The 20,135-nt window shown below is 46.6% G+C and overlaps 1 protein-coding gene across 1 annotated transcript in view; it reads right to left on the bottom strand.

Moving 5' to 3' along the window:
* Positions 1-18,040, bottom strand: part of LOC144821656 (proton channel OTOP1-like) — a 376,460-nt gene extending 358,420 nt beyond the window's left edge. Inside the window, exon 1 of the mRNA XM_078678888.1 lies at positions 17,677-18,040. Coding sequence (XP_078535014.1) covers positions 17,677-18,040 — 364 coding nt within the window. The remainder of the gene's footprint in view (positions 1-17,676) is intronic.
* Between the last annotated feature and the right edge of the window lie 2,095 nt (positions 18,041-20,135).

Consider the following 20,135-nt stretch of genomic DNA (forward strand, 5'->3'; position numbering starts at 1 on the left):
TATAACAGGCTAAATGTACACAGGCATACCATTGACAATGTCCTGATGATGATCCTATACCTTTTGTAAGGATCCAAGCGCAGTTGACTTGTTGTGCGCCATATACACTTCTTTATTTAATACTCATTTTGTGAAATGGTGTCATCGCTTGTTTGTTAAATCAAAATGTTCCCCATACAAACAATTTACTCTGCCTGAGCCTTTTCTGTTTTTATGTTGTACCTCCTTCCCACTAAGTTGGATACAGGCTTGAGTCTCACTTTAATTGTTTCTTGCTTTAATTGTATATATTCAAGCAACTGCATATTAAAAAACATCCTGTGTGGTTGGACAGCTGTAAAATATAGTACTGATTGGGCCTATATTTATGGCTTACTCACATTAACCCTTGTCTAGGGACCACTGTCTTTAGAAATAAGTTATAAAAGCAAGCTCCCAGCAACTTAGAAGCCAGGCAGGACGTCATGTAGGAATGGTATGGCAGAAATGCCACTCTTGTGGAGTTGACATCTGGTCAGAAAGTATGGGTGATAAAACCTGTAGAGCCCAGGTGCTTGAGAGGATAGGGGAGACCACCTACCTGGTGGATCTGTAGACTCCTAGGCAACCCCACAGGGTGCTGCATGGCAATCACCTCAAAACCCACTTTGAGAGGTCTCAGCTCACCATGCTGTTGGTGACTGATGGAAAAGAGTAGAAGAAGAGTAAACCTCTACCTGACGTCTCCACCTCCTAGGAGAAAGATGGGCCTGTGGAAGGAGTAATCCTTTCCCCCATCCTGACTCCTGAGCAGCAGAGAGACTGTCACCAAGTTTTGGGTTAGTATTCTACTCTGTTCTCCCTTATTTCTGGGACTACCCACATGTGTGCCCATGATATGGACACAGGGGACAACCTTCTTGTTAAGAATAAACCTTACAGACTGGATAAGATGAGGTCCAGCATCAAAAGTGAAGTGTATAAGATGCTGGAGATGGGGGTGATAGAACCCTCAGTAGCCCCTGGTCCAGTCCTGTGGTTCTGGTACCAAAAGCTGCCCCACTGGGCACCACTCCTTAACTGAGGTTCTCTGTGGATTATAATGAGCTCAATTCAGTGACAAAGGCAGATGTACATCCGATCCCTAAAGTTATAGAGCTGATTGATTGGTTAGGAACTGCCTACCTTTGATCTTACATCTGGGTACTGGAAGAAGGAGAGATCAGCTTTCTCAAATGCAGAAGGCCATTAGCAGTTTCAAGTAATGCCCTTTGGTCTCAAGAATGCCCCTACCACATTCCAGAGGTTGTTTAACCAGGTACGCACTGGAATGGAGGCGTTCTCTGTTACTTATCTAGATAACATAGCTGTCTTCAGTAGTAGCTGGAAGTACCACCCTTTTCACCTCCAGGAAGTGCTCCAGGCTTTGCAACAAGCAGGCCTGACTAGTAAGTGCCAGATAGGGCAAGGGTCAGGGGTGTATTTGGGACACCTAGTGGGCTGGGGTAAGGTGCAGTCCCTCCAAGCCAAGATTTAAATAATGATGGCCTAGGAGCCCCACAAAATCCACGCTGAGGGGTAAGAGCATTCTTGGGCTCACTGAGTACTTTAAGAGTTTTGTCAAGAGATATGGCACCATTGTTGGCCCCTTGAGTAAGCTCACTTCTAAGAAGCAGCCCAGAAATGTAATTTGGACAGAGGCATTCCAAACTGAATTTGACTCCCATACCAGGCTATGTGCACAGCTCTTGTGCTCAGTGGCCTGACTTCTCCCAGGAATTTATCGTTGAGACTAATGCCTCATAGCATGGCAAAGGGGCAGGACTGAATCATCTTTATGAGTAGAGCCTAGATCAGTATGTAGCCTTCATCTCCAGGAAGTTACTCTCCAGGGAACAAAGGTGGAGTTCTTTTGAAAGAGTAGCTTTTGCTGTGGTCTAGACACTGTAGAAGATGAGGTGATACCTTTTAAGCACTCACTTCCTGATTCAGACAGATCACACGCCCCACAAGTGGCTCATGCATTTTCCTACGGGGTATGGACTTCAGGGTAGAGCACAGACCAGGGCTAGGCCACTTTAATGCAGACAGATTATATAGTTTTTTTCGCCTTAGTGATGAGGACTCCATTGAGGTTCGGTGGATCTCTGCACTTTCAGCTGCGAAGGACATGTGTTAGACCTGTGTACCTTAGGGTGGTGTTTACCCAGACTTGTTGGCGTTTCCCTCCTGTTTTGCAGACTCTCTATTTGTTGGCCTTTGGACTCTGAGCTCTTTACCACTCCTAACCAGTGCTAAAGTGTGTGTGCTTCTCCTTAAACATGATGACATTGAATATACCTGATTGGCATGTTTGAATCACTAGTTATTCCATTGTAAAGTGGTATCCCATAAACCCAGGACCTGTATTTCAAGTGGGCCTACAGTACTGATTGTGCCACCCACATAAGTAGCCTTTCAAATCTGTCTCAGCCTGCCATTGCAGGGCCTGTGTGTGCAGCTAATTGTCACTTCAACTTGGCAATTTCAACTACTTTACAAGCCCTTACCTTCCCTCCTACTACATATGTCACCCCTAAGGTAGTCCCTAAGTGACCCTAAGGGCAGGGTGTTATGTAAGGGAAAGGAAGGACATGCATCTGTATGTTTTACATGTCCTGGTAGTGACAAACATCAATATTTATTTTTCACTAATATGAGGCCTGCTACTCTCATAGGGTAACATGGGGAATTACTTGAATGTACTTGCAAGCTGTAACTTTTGATTACAGAGGAGTAGCTGCTTTATGTTTCATATCTTTGGATTGGTAATGAAAAAACCCCTTTACTGGTAAAGTTGGATTTGGCATTACTAATTGAGGAGTGCCACTTTTAGAAAGAGGGCATTTGTCTGCTCTGAGCTCTTTGTGTGCCTTCCACCCTCTCTCCAATCGACATCTGGGTTTGGATCACAGCTACACTGTTTGCATTCCCTCTAGACAGCCACAAACCCAGGAAACTAAGCTGTATATGCATTCATCTCCATACTAATGGGTCTTCCTAAGCAGATGGAAGGGGAGGAACTGCCCCTCTGTTACCTGCCTTGATATGCTGGCCTGCTAAGTTCTTCTGTGCTATATAGATTGTGTTCTCCAAGTGCTTGTTGGCTTGCCGCCTATTTCACAGCCTCAGGATCATCAAGGGCTTCACCACTGCCTTGAGACCCTAGTCATAGTGAGTCTGACACTTGCACTTTTGTTCGTCACACATTGTGTCTGATCACCGCTTGTGCTGTGCTCTTAACGCTTACTTGGTTGGGAGAGAGATTTGGCACCTTTTTGATTGCAGCGAACTGTGCTGGATCACCACTTGTGCTGTGCTCTAAAGGTGCACCTTGTTGGGAGGGAGATCAGGCGTCTTCCTGCCTACTCGATCCTGTGCCTGCTGCAGCTGGGAGATGCCCCTTGTTGATCCGGAGCATTGCCAGGCAACGCTGGGCTCCTCCAAACCTTCGGAAGGGACACTGCAGCCAATTTGCACATGCACCGACTCAGCGCAGCCACAGGCAGACAACCGATGCATCGAGAGACTCGTGTACGAGGACCCCCCAGCCAGCCGTTCACCTTGTTGGAATCAAGCACCGGAGGAAGGACAAAGGACTTGTGTGGTCCCGGGGGACTCACTGAGGATCTCCTGTGCTCATGCTTGTTGGCCACAACTTGCACTACTACTTTTCAGCCACATAAATCACAAGCCTCTTTCTGAGGTCAGACTCAATGTAACTCGGTCAGAGTGACTGTGCATAACCTATGAAACGTGAGTGGCCTCCCAACACTCAAAACCCTAAAGCACTGTGATCTGATTGTTCTTTTGTACTCTCATAACTTAAGAAAGGCTTACTCTTTCTGTTCTTGAAAAGTATTCATTATGGTTTTGCCAGTTTGGTCTTGTTTGGTCTTGTTTTGTTCAGAATATAATATTCTATATTGCTAAGATGTGTGGAGTTTTGTGTGTTGCATTCTTTGTGTTACTATATGTGTGTGTTGAACAAATACATTCCACCTTGCCTCTTTAGATAAACATGACTGCTCTGTGCCAAGCTACCAGAGGGTGATCACAGGCTATCTTTTAGTGTGTACCAGCTTACCCGGACTAGAGTGAGGAATCTTGCCTGACCTGGATGCATATGAGAGAGCGCAAACTGACCTAAATGTATGAGTACATCACACTTACCTGTAGTAAGCACAAATCATGAGGAGAAATGCCATGAGTGCTAATAGTATCTGTAATTATATTCTGAATGTATAGCTAATGTAGAGATTTAAGTAGAAGTGGAACTAATACAGAAATGTGTGACACTATATGATTTTAGTAGATGTGATTATTTCTGAATCCATGTCGTGTAGCTGTTAAAATGTAAGATGGTATGTGGTTAAACGCAGAATGTGGTAGGCCTCAGGGCCAGAGCTAAAAGGGAAGGTGTTTCTTTTCACGACACAGATTGTATTAATGTTTTGATCATTGCATTAAATGGGCCATGATTTTTAGAGATGTTTACTGAATAATAGAATAAGAGTATTAACATGCTTTAATTAATGAAGAAGTTGAATGCTATAATCAGGATGAGAAATATTGTAGGCCTGAAATGTTTTAACATTGATTTACACGTACATGTCTGGGCCAAGAAATGTTGCAAGCCTTTTTGGAAGTCTATGAGAGTTGGGTTCTTGGCTGCAGATGTCTGTCTGCAAGGAAAGGGGGGATCCAATTATAAATGAATGAATAGAGGTCTGTTCAGTAGACGGCCCAGACATGGAGGAGGGTTCCGGAATGTTTAAGGGGTATCAGCGGGCCGGAGAAGAGTCTGAGAAGCAAGGTCAACTCTAACGTATGAGGCCCAATACAAAGCATCATGGAAAAAGCCAGAAGCTACACCACGTGAGGGGCGTCTCGCAAGGGGCGTCTCAAATGTTGTTGACTGTTTTGTATTAGGGACAGCACCCCTGGGTGGAGTTAGAGCAGATACCTGAGGACCCTTTAGAGAGCGGATGGGTAGGCAGAGAGGGGTCATGACTGGAGAACTATAGGTTTTCACCAAGAGACTTAGAGTGAGTGACTTCCCTTGGGGGTCATTCACTGCTGACACCTTTGTTAGGTTGGGACTTGGTTAAGTAGGGATACCATCTAGAGCAGGGTAGGGACAGCCTAACCTGTGCGTTTTCCTCCAACTTAAATGAAGGAGAGATATGCGTCAATGCTGATAGCTTTATTATTCTTAGAACTTGTGTTAGTGATTTCCGTTGCTCGTCTGAGGGCTTTCCGAGAGCACATGTATGTAATTGGACCTGTGTATCTCGTGAATCTCATTCTGAGATGCCTGTATTTGCAGCTTATCATATCCTTACAATAAACTTTTGAAAGCTAGAAGTTGTTTGTGATCTTTGGGAGCAGAGTCCTTTATTGGGTGAACTAACTTGCAGAGAGGGGCACTTTCTTCCTCCAAGACAGGCAACAAAGGTTCAGTCGACCAGATCGAGGTTTGGATCAATAGTGATGAGGTATCGATCAAAATCTCGCCCTTCCAGTTGGTAGCTATAGAGGATGGTTGCCTTCTTGAGGACGGTGACCTAGGCCAGGTTAGCTTACCCCAAGGCCCCTAGAGATCGATGATCGGAAGAACAGCCCGCTGAAGAAGATCCGGATGACGTGAGACAGAAAAGGCAGCAGTATCGGTCGAGAGTGAGTATAAAGGGTTATGCGTGTTAGATTGCGGTGTTTTGTATTGTATCTATGTTGTAATGTCTGGCGGAGTTGAATGTCTGTAGAGTGACTGTGGAACAGGTTGTGAGCGCGCGCAACCGGTGGAAATCTTAAGTTCAAGGAGAGCTTAAGTGGTTCGGGTGTATCGGACACCCAGAGTAATCGTCAACTAGTGTGAAGGGGGTCATGAGGTACCATTGATCACCCGAAAGACCGAGATAGGGGGAACGTAAGAGTGAGTGCGTGAGTAACGGACGCTGGTCGGAGGTTACTGTGTGTGTAAGCAACCTATCAGAGAGACGATAGACATTTCGTCAGTTGTGTTGACAATTACATATAGACTGTGGACGTACAGTCGAGAGAAGTGACCGCTTGGTCGGAAGTAGTCATTTTTCGGTGTATGAATGGGACGCATGCATAACCGGGAGACGAGTTGAGAAAGGAGGGGTGCTGCTGCGAAGCGGAGAAAAGTGACGTCAGAAAGTGTCGCGACGTGATTGGCCGACCGGAGAAAGACCGCGCTGTGATAGGCCAGCTAGCAAAGACGTCAGACAGGGTCGCGACGTGATTGGCCGACCGGAGAAAGACCGCGCTGCGATAGGCCAAGCTAGCAAAGCCGCGACAGGATTGGTGGATTGTCATCAGGAAGTAAACAGTAGCGAGGCTGGATATTGTGCGCATAATTATGAAGTGTTTTAAATGGCTGAGAGCGGTGTTTAAAAAAGAGAAGCGGGGATCGTATGAGGGGGAAGAAGCCCCGCCGGAGGGTACGCCAGCTCGTTACATGGCAGTGAATGTTGGGTTGCATACGATCCTTTGGATATCAGAGTGGAGTAAGATTACGGAAGGAAATGAGGAACTGACGTTCCCGAAGTACGGGACGTTCAGATTAGAGGTGTTACATCGATTAAAATCAGTCATGACCTCAATAAGACCCTTGCCTAGACCGACCCAGTTTGAAGCCCTTGATGCATGGATTAGGGCAGCGCATGAAAAGAATATGAACAGACGACAAGAAAGGGTGAAACGATCGGTAAGGGCAGTGCAGGATGCCAGGTGGGATGCGGATGCTAAAAGATGGAGAGTGCATAACATGGAAGTAAATAAACTGTATCCAGTGTTAGAGGTGCCCGTAAATAAAAGCCCCCTAGAAGAAGATGATGAGAGCGAAACAGAGGACAGCTTGATAAACAGATTATTGACAGACAGGCCACCCCCGTATAATAGAGCAGGGGGAGAGGTCGAGAATACTGAAGGAGGAAAGGGGGGCAATGCAGGAGAGCATAGACCGCTTCCCAGTTCAGAGTGGGATCCTGAGGCAAAGAAAGAGCTGTCCCAGCCTAGTCAGGTGCAACAGGTAGTCGGGAGGTTTGTGGTACAAAGAGCGCCGGAAACGGAGAGCGCCACATCCTACGCATTACCAGATGCACTACAGGTACCTGTTACCATAGGTCCTATAATATCGATATATGACCAAGAGAGAGCAAGAGGGGAAGAACGGGTACGGAAAGACAGAGAAAGAGCAGGGACGGCAAGGAGGAACGATACGATTAATTCCCCAAGTCAGATGCCGATACCGAGAGAGTGGAGCACCCCGATGCACACAGCAGGGGACCCAGGAGGAGATCCTGGGGGCCCTAGATGGCCAGTGGATCTGAGGGGATCTGGACGAAAATCCTTTCAAGAGCTAAATGAGTACATGAAGCAGTGGGATGAGGCAGTGAAGGCTCAAAAGAGCATCATAGCTGCGGAAGCTGAAAGGGAAAGTCAGGACAGCCGAGCTCGGACTCACTGCGGGGCTGGGGAGAGCAGCCCGGAGTGGGACTGTAGAGAGAGAGATAGTAGGGGAGTCACCCATTGGGCCCGGAGTGGGAATAGAATAGATTTGGAAAACGGGGGCCCCGGGAGTGGAGGGGTGGCGCGCCCAATACTCAGTGAAGGGGAGAGGAGAGCGCAAGAGTACAGAAACAGCTTTAAGTGTCCACACTGTGTGCCCGGCACCAGAGAACTGAATGGGAGTTGTGAGAGGTCGCACCATAGTCCCTGTGATGACGGAAATGAGCGCAGCCCAGGGAATATGGGGAACCAGGAAGGATCGTATCAGATACTGAGCGATACTAGGCAAAGAGAGAGTAGAGACCAGAGGGAAAATAACAGAGAGGTGTGCGGTGAGAGGAGAGAAGAAGAAGAGAGTGGGCAGAGCAAGAGTAGGGGTAACAGGCCCGTGTTCCATCACCTTCCAAGATCGGATGGCCGAGCATGGGACCTGGAGAGATGGGAGCAAGGGAGGGCACCCATTAACTCTCCCGAGCCCAAACGTAGAGCTCGAAGTTGGGATGGTAGGGAGACCAGTGAGCCCCCTTCGAAAGACATATTGCGAGCTGAGATAAAAGCCAAGAGACTCGATGTCGCCAGTTTAAGGTCAGACCTGGATGACATGGTAGATGGTACCCTGCCTTTAGAAAGAATGGAAATGTATGAACAGGATGAAATACTGTATATGGCAAAGGACATTACTCGAAAAGCGAGAGCAGTCCATGAGAAGTTAGTCGAATTAGCAGGCAAATATATGGTGGACTTGTCAAGAACCAAAGCATTACAGGGTAACCACAGGCTACATTATACAGATCGAGACCTAGATGAGAGGAGAACGATTGGGCTGAAAACGCACATAAGGGAACTGATCGCTGGAATAAGGACATGGAGGGCACTAGATAAGTGGGAAGAGAGGTGGTCCAAGAAAGGGACCGGCAGGAGAAGCACGCTTGGTATGACACCAGGAGGACAGCAGGGAATAGAAGCTTACCCTTTGCGTGAAGTCGCAAATGGGAACTATGTACATGTCCCTTGGAGTAGGGGAGATTTAGCTGCTTTTACCACCTCCTTCCCCAAATTACGGGAAAACCCAGTGGAGTGGTACAAGCAAGTGGAGAGATTTGTAAAAATCTCAAAGGTCCTATGGATAGATCTGAACACGCTGTTTGACATTGTAGTACCAGGAGATCTGTGGACAGCATGCAAGGTTAGCGCTGAGTGGCCCACAACGGAGCCAGAGAGAGATGCTAAGACTAATGGGCCGTCCGAGATTGTGATGGCAAAATTCGAGAGAGTGATGACTTGGCTGAAAGAGAAAGTGCCAATGCAAGACATAGATTGGGTCAGAATAGATCGAACAAGACAGGAACCCAAAGAGACAGTCCACGAATATTACGAGAGATTGCTGAAGGCGTTTAAACAGTATAGCGGCTTGGATGTAATGGATCCAAAAGACATAGGGCAATTCGTGTCCAAGTTCGTCCTAGGACTGAGACCGGATATTAGTTTAATGATTCAGCAACACTCGATTTGTTGGCAAAGTAAACCCCTAGACGAAATACTGAGATATGCCAGGTACTGCTGTGATGAGATAGACTCCAAGGCTAAGAAACTAAAAGAAAAGTTGATGGTGGTACAGATGCAGGCAGCAGGAAAGGGGGGACAGCAGCAACAGCAGCAAGGGACAGGTACAGGAGGAAAGAAGCAGTACAGTCAGAACAAGGGTAATGAGGAGAGTTCCACCTTTAGACCCAGAACAGACATAGCTGCCTTGAAGAAAACGACTAGGTGCCACCAGTGTAACGAGGTGGGGCATTGGAAACGCGAGTGCCCCTACAATGTAGAGATAGGAGAGCAAGAGATAGAGGAGGAAGAGGTCCAGAGCGCGCCTACAAGAGGGGTGACGCCATACCAAGGAAAGGTGCTCAAAGGGGGGGCTCCTCCCCGAGCCCAGTTCCCGCAACCTCCTCGAGTAGGGACTATGGGTAAGACCTATAGACAAATGCCCCTGTTTGTAGAAGGGGAAGAGTGCTATTATGTGGACCCATTAACCGGACAGAGAGTGGAAAGAGAAGACTGCACCCTCGGGGCAGCCTTGGAGGTGGACCAGAGGGGACCTTATGTAGAAGCAGAAGTAGCAGGGTGCCCTACGACATTTCTGGTGGACACCGGAGCCACTAGATCCACGATCAGATCAGCTGCAGTTCCAGACCTGCCCATGTCTGGAGAGACCATACAAGTGGTAGGGGTCGCAAACAGGAGAATAACCAGCCAATTGACAGAACCGGTACAGGTGAAAATAGGGAAGTACAGCGATGAGCACCAGTTTGTGGTTTGCGATTCAAGTCCTGTGTGTCTGCTAGGAAGAGACCTGTTGTGTAAATTGAATTGTACTATATATTGTACACCTCAGGGAGTGGAGGTATTGACCAATGATGATGACGCAGATTTCAAAGTTGCAAACTCAAGAATATGCGTGGAGCTGTATCCTACTTTAACAGTAGATGAGCTCCCCTGGGACTTGAGAGAGACAGTGGCACCAGAAGTATGGGATTTCACTGGGGAAGAGATAGGATTGGTCAAAGGGGTGGACCCAGTGAAAATTGTAGTGAAACCGCATGCTGAGTTCCCAAGAACACCCCAATATAAATTGACTCCAGAAACGATTGCAGGCATAAAACCCGTGATCGAGTCCATGATTAAACAGGGAATACTGAAAGAAATCGTGGGTAGTCCATGCAACTCCCCGATTATGGGTCTGCAGAAACCAAATGGGAAATTTCGGATAGTACAGGACCTTCGAAAGATTAATAACATAGTCGTTTCGTGTTGTCCAGTGGTACCGAATCCATCAGTGATACTGTTTCAGATTCCATTCCAAGCTGAGTGGTTCACTGTGATCGATCTTTGTCAGGCTTTCTTTTCGATCCCTCTGGACGAAGAAAGCCATTTTCTTTTCGCATTTAAGCTGGAAAATCGCGTCCTAACATGGTGTCGTATCCCTCAGGGGTATACAGAGAGCCCATCGATCTTTAACCAGCTTTTGAAGAAAAATCTTGAAAGTCTAGTGCTGCCCCAGAAGTCAGTTCTGGTCCAGTACATAGACGACCTCCTCGTGGCGTCAGAAACAGAAGAAGCTTGCAGGGAGGACTCCATTGCTTTGTTAAATCACCTAGCTGCCAATGGGCACAAGGTGTCCCCGGGAAAATTGCAGTACTGCCTGACAGAAGTGCAGTACTTGGGACACAGAATAGAGAAAGGCAAACGAAAGGTGTCACCAGACAGGATAGAGGCGATCATGAAAATGAATGCGCCTAAGACACAGAGAGAGGTCAGGATGTTCCTAGGGATGGTGGGTTATTGCCGACAGTGGATCGTGAACTTTTCACTGAAAGCAAAGCCCTTGCAAAAACTGACGCACAAGGAGGTGAGCGATCCGGTACCATGGGACAAAGACTGTTTGATGGCATTCCTACAGCTGCGAGAGGACCTGTGTCGTGCTCCGGCATTGGGAATGCCTGATTACAATAAACCATTTTTTCTTTACTGTTGTGAGAGAGAAGGTTGCGCGTTGTCTGTGTTAGTCCAAATCCATGGGAATGCCCGTAGACCAGTTGCTTATTTCTCGGCTACTTTAGACCCAGTAGCCGCAGCGTTGCCCGGATGTCTCAAATCCGTTGCTGCAACGGGTGTCAGCATTGAGAGATGTGAAAATATCGTCATGGGGCACCCGTTAGAGGTGTGCGTGCCCCATTCTGTTGAACTGTTGATGACCAGGACCAAAACACAGCATCTGACCAACAGCAGGCTCACGCGATATGAGCAAGTTATTCTTGCTGCAGAGAATGTGACCCTCAAGAGATGCTCTGTTTTGAACCCTGCTACCTTGATGCCACTCCCAAATGATATCGAGGATGATGATGAATGTACAGACCATGACTGCCTCGATGTGACTGAACTATGCACCAAACCCAGACCCGACATCGTAGATGAGCCACTGACCGACCCAGACGAAATTTTCTTTGTCGATGGCTCATGTGTAAGAGACGAAGTTGGGCAGTTGAGAGCAGCTTATGCTGTTTGTACAATTGCTGGAGTTGTGGAAGCTGGGTGCCTGGAAGGAGTACACTCCGCTCAGGTAGCCGAGATTGTTGCCTTGACACGTGCGTGCTTGGCCAGCAATCAAATTCGAGTCACCATATACACCGACAGCCAATATGGTTATGGGGTAGTTCATGATTACGGGCAGTTATGGTCTCAAAGAGGCTTCATGACCTCTTCAGGCTCTCCCATTCGCAATGGAGAGTTTGTGCGCCTGTTGTTAGAGGCGTTGCAATGCCCAGCAGGTATCGCAGTTGTAAAGTGCACCGCACATACCAGAAATGAGGACTTCGTTTCGAAAGGCAATAGATATGCTGATGAAGTTGCGCGGTATTGCGCGGAGCAAGGGTACTCTTTCACAGAGGTGGAAGTGGGTGGAATAAATGTAAGGACTGAATTAGCCATGATACTGGAAACTGTTGATACTTGGGATGAACTGTCAAACATGCAAGAAAATGCTCCTGATATTGAAAAAGAAACATGGGAAAAGGCAGGATGTGTAATGGGTGAGTCCCATTTTTGGGTCTCAGCAGACGGCAGAGCAGTGTTGCCCAATGAGATGGTGAGTCCAATGGCCAGACTCATACATGGTCCCGTACACTTAGGGAGAGATGCTATGCTGAGAGTGTTTAGACAGACTTGGTACAATCCTAAGTTTAGAATAGCAGCAGAAGCAGTGTGCCAGCGTTGTGTAACCTGCCAGCAGCTGAACGTAGGAAAAAGAACACCAGTTGCACTGAGCCACATAGGAAGGTCTGGAGGTCCATTCAATAGAATGCAGATAGATTTCATTGAAATGCCAAGGTGCAACCGCCTCCGCTATGTCCTGGTGGTTGTTTGTGTGTTCTCCAGATGGGTTGAGGCATACCCTACACGTAGGTGCGACACCCTCACAGTGGCCAAGTTACTGCTTAGGGAACTCATTCCGCGCTTCGGGGTGCCGGCCTTTTTGGAATCAGATAGGGGAACACATTTTAACAGCGAGCTTGTGAAAATGATTTGTGCAGCTCTGAATATCGATCAGAAGTTGCATTGCAGTTACCGACCAGAAGCCTCAGGAATTGTGGAGCAGATCAATGGCACGATCAAGGCCAGAATAGCCAAAGTTTGTTCCTCAACGACCCTGAGTTGGCCTGACGCCCTGCCATTGGTTCTCATGAGCCTTCGTAGTACCCCAGACAGAAGAACGGGGTTATCACCACATGAGGTGTTAATGGGGAGAGCAATGAGGCTGCCATCTGTCCCAACTACTGCACTGTTAAATATCACAGATGATATGATCCTGGACTATTGTAAGGGGCTGTCTGACGCCATTCGTTCTGTGTCCCTTCAGGTGCAGGCTGCCGAGGTTCCATCGTGCCAGGGCCCGTGCCATGACCTGTACCCTGGGGACTGGGTCCTGGTGAAAAAACATGTGAGAAGAAGCTGCTTGGATATTCGTTGGCGTGGGCCCTTCCAGATCATCCTGATCACGAACACAGCTGTGAAGGTGGGAGGCCTGCCCAATTGGATCCACGCGTCACATACGCGAAGGGTTCCAGCACCTCGGGAAGAAACAGCTCCTCTCTCGGATAGACGTCCAGCAGAGGACCGAGAAGCCATAGAGGGGGCTAGCCAAGCTGTAGAGGTGCCAGCGGAAGCAGGGAACGAGTCTGACCAAGCTGAGGACGGTCAGTACAACAGCGAAACGGAAGACGCTACAGAAGGAGAAAGTAGCTGGGAGTACGAGTCAGACACTGACAGGTCTGACAGAGAGCGAGAACAGACAAGAAGGAGAAGGAGTAGAAGGGCACGTGGAGAAGCTAATTGGCCGCAAAGAAGGAGCTCTAGCCTGAGGTCAACTCCAGAGGTAACCCTTCCTCCGATATCAGAAGACTCAGACCCGGGAGAAGGTGCTCAGGGCGCTGAAGCACCGGACCGAAGAAGGTCAAGAAGAGTGCGTGTGCCTAACAGAAGATACTCCACACCTGAGTGGACATATCTGGCGACAAATGTCTGTGAAACCGGAGACAGGGAGGATCCGAGCGGTGGTGGTGTCCAGTTCTGAGCCCATTGTCACCGTGGAAATACGACTGTTGGTACCCGGAGTCGAACAAGAAGGGTCACTAACATTCATGCTCCCCAGACCTCCCCGCCTCAGCAAGTTAAAACACATGTTTCTTTCAGAATTGCAATTCCCCGACTTTGGTACAACGATAACAGCACATGAAGAGCACAATCTTCGTTTGGAAATACTGAACTATGCTATTGAAGCTACAGGCACAAACCTGATAGTAGATTGTTAAAGGACTTTTGCGAAGAAGGTTGTCAGCTTCCAGTTGTGTGGATTCTAAAGACAAAAGGATTAAAAAGAGACTGTAAAGGAACGAGAGGAAAAGAACTTTTTGCTAAGATAAGAGAGAGCCATATTGTCTGACGAAATGGAGGCCGGCACCCAGAACCGCAGAGCTAAATGTATAATAGGTACACTAATAGTAGGAGTGATAATATTAATAGCTTTAGTGGTAACAATTTCTTATGTAAAGGGACATGAGGAAGAGGCAAAGGTAACTGATGTGAATTCTGTAGAAACGCTTACACCTACTGTTGCTGGTGAGAAAAGGGAAAACACTCAAGAGAAAGCGTTATTAGCTGCAGAAGCCCGCAGGTTACACGTAGATGAGTCCCAAGGAGACTTTAGGTCAAATGCTTATGCTAAACTTTTATATGAATACGTGGATGCCATGGAGGTTAAGGATTGTTACGTCTGCATGCAGTTGCCGGCGTCTGTAGATGAAGGCATTAGATACCATCACCTCCCGCTGACATATGGCATTACATGTAGCTTATTGCTTAGTATATTTTATGAGAGAGATAGTTTCGAATACTATTTCTCCAATTATGATTCAGTGTTGCCAGAAGTCCCAAATTATAAGCAGATGAACAAATGGGACTACTGGAAGAGTGAAGACAGATTGGCCAAGTTCTTCATTCCTTGGATTACCTTAGATACTTCACATGCCCGTAGAAATAACCTGACATGCAAGGTGTCAGAAGTCGAGAAGAAGTTCATAGGGCAGGTGGATGATCGTTACAGGAGACAAAAGATTTTGAAAAAATCAGGACAATGGAAAACAGATTGGACCGAGGAAGAGAAGGCACACAAGAGAAAGGGTAGTAGTGGTCCAATAGCTTTAGATAAAACGCAGAGAGGAAAGCTATGTCTTCACCGAGCCAAAACGTATTATGAAAATGTATACGTGGGAGAAGTCGACTGTGAACATGCTTTCAATATAGAGTACTATACTAAAGATTTCCTGAAGGGAATGCAAGTGATTCCAAATGTGTATTTTGTATGTGGAAGAAATGCCTACGTGAGACTACCTGACAACTGGTATGGATCATGTTACTTAGCAATTGTCTTCCCCAAAATATATCATGCACAAGACTTAGTGATCATTGAGGGCAAGACATCATCGAGGGGAAGGAGAGATATAGGAGATGCAGAAATGGTTGGAGATGTCTTTGGAGCTATGTTCCCTCTTTTGGGAGTAATCCTTAATGATGTTAAAATTAGACGACTGGCAACAGTTGTCGACAGGTTGTCTGCCAGCACTGCTCAGTCCTTAATGCTGGTAGAAGGAGAGATGCAATCGATAAGGGCTATGGTTCTTCAGAACCGTCTTGCGTTAGATGTCCTACTAGCAAAAGAGGGCGGAGTCTGTAAGGCTTTGAAGGTCCAGGAATGTTGTACTTACATTCCAGACAATTCGAAGCCCCTTGAGAAAGTTATTAGGAACATAACTAATATTCACAAGGAGATCGAAGACTTGAGTAGAGAAAATGTCTGGGAAAAGGTGGGCCATGGAATGAGTGAAGTTGGAGGGTGGATTTCCACCTTAGGCAAAAGCTTTGTGTGGTATATACTAAAACCTATCATCATAATATTGATCTGTGGGATTATATTGTGGGGATTGGTGAGGGTATTCAAATGGTACAGAGCAAGAAGGTCAGAAAGGGCCCAAAGAGAACAGCTGCAGAGATTGGCTGCCATACAAGATAATCAGTACAGGAGCCTGAGGGCTCTGGAAGCGCAGAGACAAATCATGCCAGCAATAACTGCAGTTTAAATGTTAGTGATGACCCCGAGAGGTCATCAAAGGGGGGAACTGAGAGAGCGCAAACTGACCTAAATGTATGAGTACATCACACTTACCTGTAGTAAGCACAAATCATGAGGAGAAATGCCATGAGTGCTAATAGTATCTGTAATTATATTCTGAATGTATAGCTAATGTAGAGATTTAAGTAGAAGTGGAACTAATACAGAAATGTGTGACACTATATGATTTTAGTAGATGTGATTATTTCTGAATCCATGTCGTGTAGCTGTTAAAATGTAAGATGGTATGTGGTTAAACGCAGAATGTGGTAGGCCTCAGGGCCAGAGCTAAAAGGGAAGGTGTTTCTTTTCACGACACAGATTGTATTAATGTTTTGATCATTGCATTAAATGGGCCATGATTTTTAGAGATGTTTACTGAATAATAGAATAAGAGTATTAACATGCTTTAATTAATGAAGAAGTTGAATGCTATAATCAGGATGAGAAATATTGTAGGCCTGAAATGTTTTAACATTGATTTACACGTACATGTCTGGGCCAAGAAATGTTGCAAGCCTTTTTGGAAGTCTATGAGAGTTGGGTTCTTGGCTGCAGATGTCTGTCTGCAAGGAAAGGGGGGATCCAATTATAAATGAATGAATAGAGGTCTGTTCAGTAGACGGCCCAGACATGGAGGAGGGTTCCGGAATGTTTAAGGGGTATCAGCGGGCCGGAGAAGAGTCTGAGAAGCAAGGTCAACTCTAACGTATGAGGCCCAATACAAAGCATCATGGAAAAAGCCAGAAGCTACACCACGTGAGGGGCGTCTCGCAAGGGGCGTCTCAAATGTTGTTGACTGTTTTGTATTAGGGACAGCACCCCTGGGTGGAGTTAGAGCAGATACCTGAGGACCCTTTAGAGAGCGGATGGGTAGGCAGAGAGGGGTCATGACTGGAGAACTATAGGTTTTCACCAAGAGACTTAGAGTGAGTGACTTCCCTTGGGGGTCATTCACTGCTGACACCTTTGTTAGGTTGGGACTTGGTTAAGTAGGGATACCATCTAGAGCAGGGTAGGGACAGCCTAACCTGTGCGTTTTCCTCCAACTTAAATGAAGCAGAGATATGCGTCAATGCTGATAGCTTTATTATTCTTAGAACTTGTGTTAGTGATTTCCGTTGCTCGTCTGAGGGCTTTCCGAGAGCACATGTATGTAATTGGACCTGTGTATCTCGTGAATCTCATTCTGAGATGCCTGTATTTGCAGCTTATCATATCCTTACAATAAACTTTTGAAAGCTAGAAGTTGTTTGTGATCTTTGGGAGCAGAGTCCTTTATTGGGTGAACTAACTTGCAGAGAGGGGCACTTTCTTCCTCCAAGACAGGCAACAAAGGTTCAGTCGACCAGATCGAGGTTTGGATCAATAGTGATGAGGTATCGATCAAAATCTCGCCCTTCCACATACCTCAGCCGTTTCTAACAGGAGGGCTGTCAACGTGAGGGACGCCTATGCTGCTGATTTCACTATTTTGCTTACTCCCTCATAGTGCACTCCTCCAGGCCCTGCTGCACGGGCGTTGGTGAGTTACTTTGTGCGGTTCTCTAGCTACTGCACGTAAAGATGCCACAGTAGAAAATAAATCAACAGGAATTATCGAGAGAAGAGTCAAAGCAGCGGCAGCTGGCACAGGTAAGCTCGGTGGGTGGTGGGGCAGTGTTGGGCACAACAGGGGGTAAGTCAGACAGAATAGGTATTATTTATTTATTTAAATATACCTAATCGTCTGTCTACTTTCCCCCTCTCCCACCCTGCCCCCGCTCCGCCCCACTGCCCCACCTTGCTTACCGGTGCCGGCCGCCGCTGAGTCACAGCTTATATTAGTGAGGGACGTCTAAAATGAAATGGATTTCTTAAGCAGTAGCATAGAGCAACCATTACAACGAATGGATACGTACATCGCAACCACCTTGCTCCGGCGTGAGAATCCTTTTCTTTGGTAGAATTCTTTTGACTTTTGGTTCTGAGAATATACCATAGCATCCACAGCATCTGAACAAACATTACTGCTATTAAATAGCACTGGATGTCTTGTTTGCTAGAACGGGTGAGATTTAAGGAGCCGGCAAACATCAGGAACAGTCCAGCCAGAAAGAGATTGATTCCATATTGGCTGCTCAGGATTTCCGATATTTTCTGGGTTAATTTGAAGTGATTTCTTTTCTCCTGAACTGTTTTTTCATCAAAAGAAGGCGAGACGGCACTCTCTGCTGGAGCTGTTTCCTGTGATGGAGCATTTTCTTTGAGCATGTTGCCTGCCATGCCTTATGTTTATAGAAATACCTGTAATAAATAACAACGTTTAGATCAAATTATCCTTAAGCGACATCCTTGTTCACTATTTCTCAGTCTAGCATAACATTCTGCATATAAGAAACTAGAACAGGTAATAGTGCTCATTAACATACTTTAAACAAGCAATAGTAAAGCCAATAGGTCGCCAATATAAAATAAGTTATTTACTTTGCCAATGCCTTTTGACAACCACATGCAACGCATGCCCAGACATGGCTGGCAATCTTGCGATGGGGTTTTAAGCCCAGACGGCTGCTGATGCACACAGATGCATTGTTAAACATTTGTGCGTGTGCTCTCATGACGCATGACAGACATTTTAAATTTACCTCTCTAACACTGAGGACGTCCATGTTAAAATAATGAACAGTTTTTGAAAATATAAAACGAAATGTGCACCAGCGCAAAAGCGAAATGAACGTCCCAGTAGCACATTGCAGCTGAGCCGCCATAATAAAGTATGTATTTAATAATGGGAAGCAGGAAGCAGTAAGGGAACAAAGAAGAGAGTTTGCGTTGCAGGGAGGGCAGGAGAAACAAGTTGGGGCAGATTTACAAGAACTGGTGCATCTCTGCATATTTGCAGAGATGCGTAGGTTCATTTGCGTGATGGAAAAATAGCCTAGCGCCACCATGGATGCGTGGCGCAAGGACAGGCAGATGCGTGACGCATCTTTTGTCCGAAAGGCAACGCATTGCTGGAGTCCTGTCGTAAGCACGACACAACTCCAGCAATGGTCAGGAATGCCTAGTCCGACCATGCTGCGTCACTCCTTACTCCTGCTTCAAGCAAGCGCAAGGTTTTGACGTGGAGGCGTCGTAAAAGTCACTCAGTGAAATCCTATAGATTTCACAAAGTCACTTTTACGAGGCTTCATTGCGACGGATTGCTCACCCTGCACACATTATAACTGATGAAGGTATAATGTAGCCAGGGCCGGACTGGGAACCAAAACCGGCCCTGGCAAAGTGCTCGGCCGGCCCCCACACCCCCCAGGGGGTATGGGGGTGCGACCGCGCTCTTTGCCAGGGCCGGTTTTCGGCTGATTTTGTTACTGGGCCGTTTTTGCAGCAACGCTGCAAAAATGGCCCTGTAACAAAAACGGCGCCCAGGGGCCCAAAACCGGCCCCCACCCTTGCGGCGCACCGGGGAATTGCCCGGGGCCCACAACGGCCAGTTCGGGTCTGAATGTAGCGCAGGCCTTTACAACATGACTCATCTCCCTAGATGTGTCACGTTGTAAATATGTTGCATCATGGCGCATTGTTTATGACACCGCTGCGACACAGAAGTGACGCAACGGCGGCGTGAAGTTGGCGCAAGGGGCTTGTAAATCTGCCACAATGAAGGTCTAGCTTGGAACTGAAATCGCAAGCCAAGCCTGTCAGCTTTGGAAATGTTTTTCATATTGCATGATCAGATTAGTCCCACGAATTACCATTTCTGTACTCTGCACAGTACAAAGACACAAATTAGCAGGGAGTACAGAGCGCACTCAGCCAAATATGGCATTCACATCCCCTCTAGCTGTGAAGATGTGCAATCGAGTCTTCCATGATGCAGGTTGCAGTACCTTGAGCTGCTATTTCAGGTGTCTCATGTTACCTATGAGGAGTCGGATGTACCTCCTACATACATTTGTTCATTCTTTCGGACACTATAATAGGTTGTTCATCTCTCCTCAAAGAAAATAAATATACATGCGCGGTATAGATTAGAAGGGATACAAGAAAATGGATCCGTCTGCTTCTTAGCTTTTTACAGTTAAAAATAGATAGCTATTAAGATGGTGCTTTTTATATACATTCCTCGAATTTCAAAGTGCAGCTTACTTTTAAGTGAAAACTAGGTGGAGTCACATCTGCCCTCCACAGTGCTGTGCACGAGAAAAATGGGCAAGTCAATAGACAAGGGCAGCTGTGTGGCCAGAAACATAGTTGAGATGCTTTATAATTAAAAATAGGTATGCACTCTTTATCTTAGCTGGGATACACAGCAGCAAATAATAACAGATTTCTGACGACAAATATAACGAATAGCAATTATTAGACTCAGTCACTT

This window comes from Lissotriton helveticus, chromosome 2_2 (assembly GCF_964261635.1).
Source record: "Lissotriton helveticus chromosome 2_2, aLisHel1.1, whole genome shotgun sequence".
NCBI classification, from domain to species: domain Eukaryota; kingdom Metazoa; phylum Chordata; class Amphibia; order Caudata; family Salamandridae; genus Lissotriton; species Lissotriton helveticus.